This window comes from Sinocyclocheilus anshuiensis, unplaced genomic scaffold (assembly GCF_001515605.1).
Source record: "Sinocyclocheilus anshuiensis isolate Anshui unplaced genomic scaffold, SAMN03320099.WGS_v1.1 scaffold13, whole genome shotgun sequence".
NCBI classification, from domain to species: domain Eukaryota; kingdom Metazoa; phylum Chordata; class Actinopteri; order Cypriniformes; family Cyprinidae; genus Sinocyclocheilus; species Sinocyclocheilus anshuiensis.
The window spans coordinates 690,207-700,069 of NW_015538026.1; the positions used below are offsets into that span (position 1 = coordinate 690,207).

The window sequence follows — 9,863 nt, forward strand, 5'->3', positions numbered from 1 at the left end:
GGTTGATTCTGTTCGTGCTCCTGCTGTCCCTGAGCTGGTGCAGATGTGCCGTCATCACAGGGGTAAGTCTGACAAATCATCTCGCAGGATTTACTTTGATTTCTTTTTATTTCATTTAATTACATTATCTAATTTTGTTTTAATTGAATTTACCATTTGTTTATGTAATTATGAATACTAATCAATCGTATTTAGTTGGATTTGATAATAAATTTCAATAATTAACGGTGAAAAAAGTAAGTGGGACGTTTTCTTATCTCCAAAATGATTCAGTTCATTTATGATTTGCCTTCATTTTGCTTGTTGAGGCTAATTGTTTAAAAAGCATGTTTGCTTGTAAGCCAATATTATGTCAAATTAAATGTAATTTTATTGCAATTTGTTTTTCATAATCAAATTTTTTCACATTTTCCTACATAAAGCCCAATCATTTTTGCATTTCTACCACATATTTTTCCGTACTTTATCAGTTTTTCCCCAAACTTTTTTGCTCTCACAGTCCCATCCACAATTAATTATATATAGGCTATAAATATATCAGAATGAGCTTTATTGCCAGGTATGTTTACACATACGAGGAATTTGTTTTAGTGACAGAATGACAGTGACAAGACAAGACATAGGTAATATTATACAGTATATATATATACATGAAATATAATTATTACGCACTATTGTCCCTTGTGGGAATAAGTTAACTAATTACAGCAATAAAGCAATAGCCTACATCTAATGCAAATCTTTAAATGGTTTTAAATATGCTTTTTAAACAATATATATATATATATATATATATATATGTGATCAATAAAATGACATTTTTTTACAATACAAACATTTTTATTTTTTTATTTTTGCTTAAAAACAATCAGTGCAATAGTACTATTTGATATTCTACATAAAATTACAATGATAAATGATATCCAGTTAAATAGGAGTTAAATGGAGGATGTTAATTGTGGATGGGGCTGTGAGAGCAAAAAAGTTTGGGGAAAAACTGATAAAGTACGGAAAAATATGTGGTAGAAATGCAAAAATGATTGGGCTTTATGTAGGAAAATGTGGAAAAATTTGATTATGAAAAAAAAACTGCAATAAAATTACATTTAATTTGACATAATATTGGCTTACAAGCAAACATGCTTTTTAAACAATTAGCCTCAACAAGCAAAATGAAGGCAAATCATAAATGAACTGAATCATTTTGGAGATAAGAAAACGTCCCACTTACTTTTTTCACCGTTAATTATTGAAATTTATTATCAAATCCAACTAAATACGATTGATTAGTATTCATAATTACATAAACAAATGGTAAATTCAATTAAAACAAAATTAGATAATGTAATTAAATGAAATAAAAAGAAATCAAAGTAAATCCTGCGAGATGATTTGTCAGACTTACCCCTGTGATGACGGCACATCTGCACCAGCTCAGGGACAGCAGGAGCACGAACAGAATCAACACCCTGCTCATAGCAGCAACGGGACACAAATACACACCACTAAACAGTAAGAGCTTGATCGTTCTTTTTTGTGTCTTTCTAATTCTCCCTGTTGATCTCTATTCTGTCCTGTGGAGCTCCCAGAGGACTTTGTATGGCCCTGAGATGATTTCACTTCTCTGCTGTTCTTGTCCTCCTTTCTCAGAGTGTGGAGTCTTTGGTAACTTCTGAAATTAGGACTGAGGTCTGTCTCTGTCTCTCTCTTACTTTCTCCATCTCTCTTTCTCTTTATCTCCCCTTGCCCCTCTCTTCCCCCCACCCACACCTCCGTAGGGACTTCGTCATCTCTATCTGTATGACGCTGGACCAGATGATGGACGTTTCACTTCAAGCAAATCTTTCCTAATGACACCAGCTACAGTAGCACATTTTCCCCTGGATTTGTGTGGTTATTAATCAGCTGAGTTAAATTTAGAACAGCATTATTTGCCAACCTTTTTTTTGTCTTACATGCCCCCAAAACCCCATCGATAAGGCTCAAGTACTCTTTCATTGAAGCCTGAAATGTGTTCATATTGTCAACTCATCTTATACTGAATAGAATTTAAAATAAAAATACAATTCAAGTTAAAATTTAATTAAAATCACAGCTGATCTATGAGTGGAAGAACGGTTTACATATATTCTGGTATGAGTGTCATCCACATTCATTTATAAGAACACACAAAACAATATTTTGTTTATTCATTTATTATTTTATTTCCTTAAAATACCTTTTTAATCTATTTTTTCTGTTTTATAGGTTTAACAAATCAAAAGTTTTCCAAGTACCCTTGGTTGGAAATCACTGGAGCTCAAATCACTATACAATATTTCAGTAAATCTTCCAGTTAATGTTTATAGTGTTTTATTTATTTATGGACGTGCTCATATGGCAAATAATACATATTTTTTTCTGGCCAAAATATATTTTAAATATATGCTAAATATATGTTGTAAACAGTGAAGCTCAATTAAATATATTTTTGAAATTAAAAATATATTTAGTTTCAACCTTCATATACCAACATACATTTCAAAATGTTTTAATGTATTTTAGGGGCAAGAAAATACATTTATAATCCTCCAGTAGCCTACATTTAGGCTATAGATCAAAGCTTTGGGCAGAGACATATAAGTGATTTAATAATATTTATTTTTTTATTTTTTTTCAAATATTGTAATACTGTATGTTCCTTGCTGATTTTTCTTTAAATGTGACATATGTGAATGTATTTTGCTGGATTGAAATGTACGGAGAGCAAAGTATATTTTAAATGATTTTAAAAGTATAGATTTACATTTTCAAAATATATTTTAAAACTACGCCAAAAATATATATTGTTTGAAAATATATTTTTTGTACATTTTTGCATGTTTTGAACATATTTAAAAAATATATTTGAAAATATGTTTTGTTTTATAATAATGTAAGAGCTGTGAGGAGTCTGAAATTCTCAAACAATAATTTGAAAATATATTTTCAAAATGATTTACTCCATTATCAGTATCCTCTGCTTCTGGTTTTATGCACAGCTTGTTAAAGTCATTTCAGTTTTTTTCCCGTTCCCTCATTCACTTCTCCACTACGCACTTGTTCATTTTACAGGAGTCCACGAGCCATAATTATCACCTTCTCATTTGAACAGGATTCATCACCCTTTTCATCACCCAAAGTAATGTCAGACTTGCAGCCAAGTTTCAGAGTACCAATACAAGTCAAGTAAGTTCACAGGAAATGAGTCATCAGCACAAGGACTTGACGAGAGAAATGTTTATTTTTGCTTCCTGACAATATGATGCAGCTCGCAGGTAAATCACAACAAATTAAGCACTTGTCAATTCATTTGAGTCGTTTAAGCCTACAGTCACTCCATGACATAATATACACTGTCATTCACTGACAATTTCCTATTTACAAGTTTTAAATGTGCCAGTCAGGCACAGATGGTTAAACGCATTCGACATCATGTCCTCTCAAGCCTGAAAACTTCCTTGACCCAGCAGTAGCAAGAGTAATTACATCTCATCATGGACACATATGCCCTACTCACTACAAACAGTACATTTGTCATGAAGGGATTCTTTAAAAATAAGGACTCTTCAGTTTCTCGTGTCAAGTTCAATCTGGTCTCGTTCTTCTGCTCTTGCCAGTGTAAGGTCATCGGAAGGTCTACAAGGCATCAGTGCCTGCAGAACTTCACACAAAGCTCTGCAGATTTATGCAGAATTGGAACGCCTGATATTCATAAAAGCTGTTTGCATGTTTGTTAATAAGTATTTTAATTGTGCTTTCAGCAAACAATACTTTAAAGAAATACAATTATCCATGGCCTTGCACCTTATAAAGTCTGCCACGCTCTTTTTATCAGCGTCAGAAGCAAACGAAAATGTGGATATAGCCTGTATGAACTGCTGATAATCAAAGCCCTTGGGATGGAGATACGTGATGAAACGCAGCTATACAGAATCAATGAGCTTTCTTGAAATTATAGCTAAATAAAATATCCAACTTGAAGGCAATTGGAGTGAAGGATAGCGGGCTGGAAAATGTCAGTCCTATCTGTTGGGATTTGATTTACGTTTAGCGAGAGCATGAAAATGCCATTGGTTAGTCAGCAGTGCATTACTTGACTGCAGTGAAAGTGATGGATGTCACTGACGCCCAGGCCACATAATTACATTGCAACTTTTTGCCCTGTCAGCAGACCAACTTGGCTCTAACTGCACAGGACTGGGAAGAAATCATCAAGCGTTGCCGGCAGGGGAGAATCCAAGTTAGCTAAAAGAGCCTTAAAGCCATTAAGCATAACTTCATAACAAATGCAGTTTGAAAACTGAGCCAAAAAAGGAAAGAAAATTGTTTAATTGTTTAAATTAAATTGAATTTTAAATTCAATTATTAATGCATAGCCTATAATTTTTTATATTAATATTCACTCAGTAATTATTGATAAATTATTTATTTATCCTGCACACACTAATAACGTGCCATTTTTGACAAAATAATCCCATTAATTAATGTCTGTCTTTTGCAGTAGCAGTAGTATGTCAAATGGACCTCATATCAAAACTGTGATATCCATAAATAAAAGGCTGCATACATTCTGGAAACATTAACCTGATCGGATGGGCTCTAGAGGGACAGAAATGGTCGATGTTGCTCTGCCTCATTCCATTTGCATGTATATTGAGTTCAAAAACCTGATTTATACTATACACTCTGCACAAATTGTGTAGTGGTAAGCTGTACAGTATATGCTACACAGTTATATAAACATATATGTTATATAATGGATATGACCAAAAAAACTTTTTTTTTTTTTTTTTTAGAAGTGATTCTTAAAACAGGCTCACAAAACACAAAGGAGAGTAGCCTACCTCACTATCATGAGTTCAAAATGGAGAAGACAGCATTGGTTTCTGATAAAGAACTTCTGCTCAAATACAATTGATGGTGAGGAGCAGTACTGGTCTTTTATTCTGCTCTTGGTCAGAGCATGAGGTTGTCTAGACTCTAGAGAGATATCAACAGTGAACATTCACACATTCCCCTGGGAGTTCTCATTGACAATGACAGCTAAATGTTAGCCGGATGTATTTGCCCTTTAAAGAATTTTTTAGGAATGTATTATTTATAAAAAAGGACATAGAGGAAGAAAAAGATGTCAATCTAGCCACTGAATCATATGTGATCATCCACTAAATAACAATACAGTGCTGCAGTCATGACGTCAAAACACTGACTAATTCACTATGAGTTCCCTCGAGATTTTCCTATGGGTTTTAATAAGGTTTTTTTCAATTGATGTATAAAACAAGGTCTGTGCACTGTGCAGGGCTGTCCTTAGGGCAGTGCAACTGGTTCGGTCGCACGTTTCTGGGTTTTGACATCACGGTTGCAGCACTCCATAGCCCTGCAGGAACATCCATCTTAAGCTGGTTGCTGTGTTTTAGTACATTGCAGCTGGTTTGTGGTTCAAGCTGGTAATAAATCACTTTGGTCCAGCAAAAACTAACAGCAGTGCATTACTTGACTGCAGTGAAAGTGATGGATGTCACGTAATTACATTTTTACAACTTTTTGCCCCGTCAGCAGACCAACTTGCCTGTAACTGTACAGGGCTTGGCAGAAATCATCAAGCGTTGCCGGCAGGGGAGAATCCAAGTTAGCTAAAAGAGCCTTAAAGCCATTAAGCATAACTTCATAACAAATGCAGTTTGAAAACTGAGCCAAAAATGGAGAGAATATATATATATATATATATTTTATATTAACTTCATTTTAACTTAATTATTTTGGAATTATTTAAATTATCCAGCACACATCAATATTAATAACGTGTAATTTTGGCACAATAAGCCCATTAACCAACATAGGCCATTAACACATGTCTGTCTTTTGCAATAGCAGTAGTACCATATCAAATGGACCTCATATCAAAAATGTGATATCCATAAATAAAAGGTATAGATATATACCTAGATATATGCTACAGTTATATAAGCATATTTTATAATGGATATGACATAAAAATTGTCTTTGTGAAAACTGATTCTTAAAACAGGCTCACAAAACACAAAAGAGAGTGCCTCACTATCATGAGTTCAAAATGGTGAAGACTGCATGCATCGGTTTCTGATAAAGAACTTCTGCTCAAAAACAGTTGATGGTGAGGAGCAGGACTGGTCTTTTATTCTGCTTTTGTTCAGAGCATGGGGTCGTCTAGAGAGATATCAACAGTGAACATTCCCCTGGGAGTTCTCATTGACAATGACAGCTAAATGTTAACCGGATGTATTTGCCCTTTAAAGATTTTTTTAAAGAATTCTTTAGGAATGTATTATTTATAAAAAACGACATAGAGGAAGAAAAAGAAAAGTTGATCTACCCACTGAATCATGTGTGATCATCCACTAAACAACAATACAGTGCTGCAGCCGTGACGTCAAAACTCAGACTAATTCGCCATGCGTTCCATATGGTTTTTTATTATGGGGTTTTTCAATTTATGTGTAAAACAAGGTCTGTGGTAAATAAATTGACAATACTTGGATGTCAATTTATATTTCTGGGTTTTGACGTCACGGCTGAAGCATTCCATAGCCCTACAGGAACATCCATTTTAAGCTGGTTGCTTTGTTTTAGTTTGTGGTGCAAGCTGATCATTTTGGTCCAGCAAAAACTAAGCTATCAGCTCGTTAGTTCTCCTGTCATATGTCTGTTAATGTGCATCAAATTAAAGTTTATTTAACCCAAAACCCATAGGCCTAATGCATTACAGGCTACAGGCAGGGATGGGCAGTATTTCAGATACATGTTCAAATATGTATTTGAAATACAAAATACTATTTTGTATTTAAAAGCCTTTGGAAAAAATCACATGTATTTTGCATTTAAATACATTTAAGATTATTATTTTTGTATTTTCAAAATACATAAAATACTTTGTGCCAGTCAACCTCTTTATGAGTGTGCTGATTTCGTTTGGAAAGAATGAAAAAATGAAAAAGGAGCCGTTTTCTCATTTTTCTACTTTCAATATTAGGCCTAAATCAAAAAACGAATGAACTCCCCCCAACATTCATCACACGAACTGCAGCTGTACAACTCCATTCAGCATTGAGTGAGCGACTTTTCTGGAATAATATAAGGTGAGGATGTCATGGTCAACTGTACTTGTTAATTAAAGTTAAAATAGTGCATCATTCAGATTTGCCTTTAGTGAAATGACAATAGGCTACATATCGTGGCGTCGGCGATCATGATATAAAGTGTGAATCGACTGAACTTTTTCTAAATCGTTTACATAGAAAAAGGCCTATCGAGGTAAGCGAATATATAATTAACATGAAATAAATATGCTTTTTTGTAGTTTTGTATTTCGTACAGGGCATGGGAAGGGAAGATGTGTAAAATGAAAACAAAAATTTCTAAGCAGTTGTACACATTGTGTGTGTGTTTGTTAGTTTGTTCTTTTCTCCAGAATAGGTCCAGATAGATTTCAGCCTATACGGATACCTGCACTGGATGGCCAATTTCACAGGTATTTTGTGTATTTTCAAAATACAAAAAAATACTGTATTTATATTTAAACACATTTTTTCCACACAGTATTTTGTATTTTTATGTTAAACACATTTGCATGTATTTATGCCCATCTCTGGCTACATGTAGAGGGTTAAGCTGCTAACAGTATTTTTTTATTTACTGACAAGACTAGACTTCGAGCTACATGGCGCTAAATCATATGCGCTTTTAGTATTTTTTCCTTAGAGGATGCCGTAGTGTTGGAGTTGCGTGTTAGAATGTCAGCTGACATCCCGGAAGTAATACAAATAATAAATATCGCTGCTACTCTCTCCACAACATATTATTTTTCTGTTCATTTAAGAACATTATTTAGGCTTCTATTATGGAGGGTGCACTGGAGCAGCATCTTGACGACACGTACGTTAAAATATAGCATTCTTTTCCAAGCATATATACTTATTTTAGTTGTTGCATTACTCGTCTGTTTTCTTCCACTAGAATGAAAAATCCTGCCATTGTTGGGGTTTTGTGCACAGACGCTCAAGGCCATAATTTAGGATGTAAGTACTGTCTCATTCATCCACTAGGTCATGATGATAGTGTTATTTGAGTAGTTTACATGCGTGCATTTTTTCCAGCAACATTAATTTAATGTTAATATTTACATAAGTGTACAAGGCAAGGTTTAGCCAAAAATATAGATAAATACAAATGTTTTGAATGTGGTTAAATTCAGTTTACTTTCATAAAACTGGGGACATTATTATTACTCAAAATGGGAACTTTACAACCCAAACTAAAACTATTATGTGTATTTGTATATATGTATGTTACATGGGGAAAAAAACATACAAAAATAAATATTAAACTAAATGAAAATAAGAAACTTAGATATGTTTAAGTGGAGGCCCTAAAATGACTGAAAGTTGAACTAAAACAAAATTTTTTTTGAAAATATAAAAATAAAAGCTAATTCCAAATATTAATGAAAACTACAACAGTGTATATGATTAATACTAAAATAACACTACATTTATTACAGTTTGTTTCTTTTTGTTTCTTGTTTTATTTTTCTCCACTTTTTTAAATGTCCAAAACAATATACAGGTATAACAATGAACATGTTGTTCAATAAAATGTAATGTTACAGAATTTTGCTCTCATATGGGTTATCTTGAATGTTTGAAATATTTTTAATGGCTCACCATAATTTGCAGATGATCCATGTACTGTAAGTGTCAACTTCTTTAATGTTTTAATCTCAGGCCGTGGCTCGCTTTCTGATGAACATGGAGGAGTTGTGTCTGTGCTGGCCAAGCAAGCTGCTTCTCTAACCAAAGACCCCACTGACTCTCCTACTGTGTGTCTGGAGTCTGACTCTGGGTAAGAAGCTAAGTGACAAACATCTGCCTAGTTTCTGGGAACTTTAAGCTTAATTATGAGAGACAACCAAGAACAATAAAACAAACTCCAGATCTTAAATGTTTAGTATCTTCATTTAAAAAAATAAAATTGAATAATTCAGGGGCGTAGTTCATTAGAACTAAGGGCATATTCTCCAAACTTTGCTGCTTTCTAGGGCTGTCGCAATTCGTCGATTTTATTCGACTATTACATTTTTTTAAATCCTCAACTTCATTATGCTCGCATCGAATAACCGGCAAAAATTTTCCCAAGGCTGCATGATATTAAACCCATTTAAAAATCATAATTAAGCATAATTGGGAATTCACAAATGCTACGATTTAATAAATTATATGCAATGCCGTTCTAATACAGTATATGCGCTTTAATTATTTGCATGCGTGTAGGTTAAGTACATGCATCACACAACGGCTTCGTTCACAGTAGTTCCACAGGAACTGTTATCATTTACATGTGTGGAGCGTCTCAAACTCCAACTCTGCATGTTGTTGTGAGTTTGGGTTTATTATAACGTGCGCCATTTCATCAGATTTGTAAGGTAAATCATTTATAATTCTACGCAAACACGGGAGAATACATCGCGGTTTCAAAATAAAAGCTCAAACCCTCACTCTGAGTTTACACGTTTTGACATTCACATATTCTTTTAATTACAGTGGCTGTAGCATTTCTGTCCTAAAGAAATGGCCAAATATTAAAGATTAAGTGGACATTTGAATGAAATGGTGCTTGGTAAATATTAAACAAGTATTAGATCGCACAGCAATGTGTAAAAACAATCGTCAGGCCGATGGCGCCCTCTGCAGGCCTTTGTTGTAATGCGTAATGTACATTAGCTCTATTGTTTATAATACATTATGTATTTTAACAGTTTTGTTCAATAAAACCATATGATTTCTTGCTTTTGATACTTTATTTGA

At 33.7% G+C, this 9,863-nt stretch overlaps 2 protein-coding genes across 2 annotated transcripts in view; one reads left to right on the forward strand and one right to left on the reverse strand.

Annotated features, from left to right (window-relative positions):
* LOC107680267 (prokineticin-1-like) overlaps nucleotides 1-1,690 on the reverse strand; it is a 7,958-nt gene extending 6,268 nt beyond the window's left edge. Inside the window, exon 1 of the mRNA XM_016476090.1 lies at nucleotides 1,406-1,690. Coding sequence (XP_016331576.1) covers nucleotides 1,406-1,477 — 72 coding nt within the window. The 5' untranslated portion in view covers nucleotides 1,478-1,690. The remainder of the gene's footprint in view (nucleotides 1-1,405) is intronic.
* Nucleotides 1,691-7,564: 5,874 nt separating this feature from the next.
* The window catches only part of LOC107678981 (ragulator complex protein LAMTOR5-like), a 3,334-nt gene continuing 1,035 nt past the window's right edge, over nucleotides 7,565-9,863 (forward strand). The window contains exons 1-3 of the mRNA XM_016474382.1: nucleotides 7,565-7,935; nucleotides 8,017-8,078; nucleotides 8,784-8,901. Of these exons, the coding sequence (XP_016329868.1) occupies nucleotides 7,901-7,935; nucleotides 8,017-8,078; nucleotides 8,784-8,901 (215 nt within the window). The 5' untranslated portion in view covers nucleotides 7,565-7,900. The remainder of the gene's footprint in view (nucleotides 7,936-8,016; nucleotides 8,079-8,783; nucleotides 8,902-9,863) is intronic.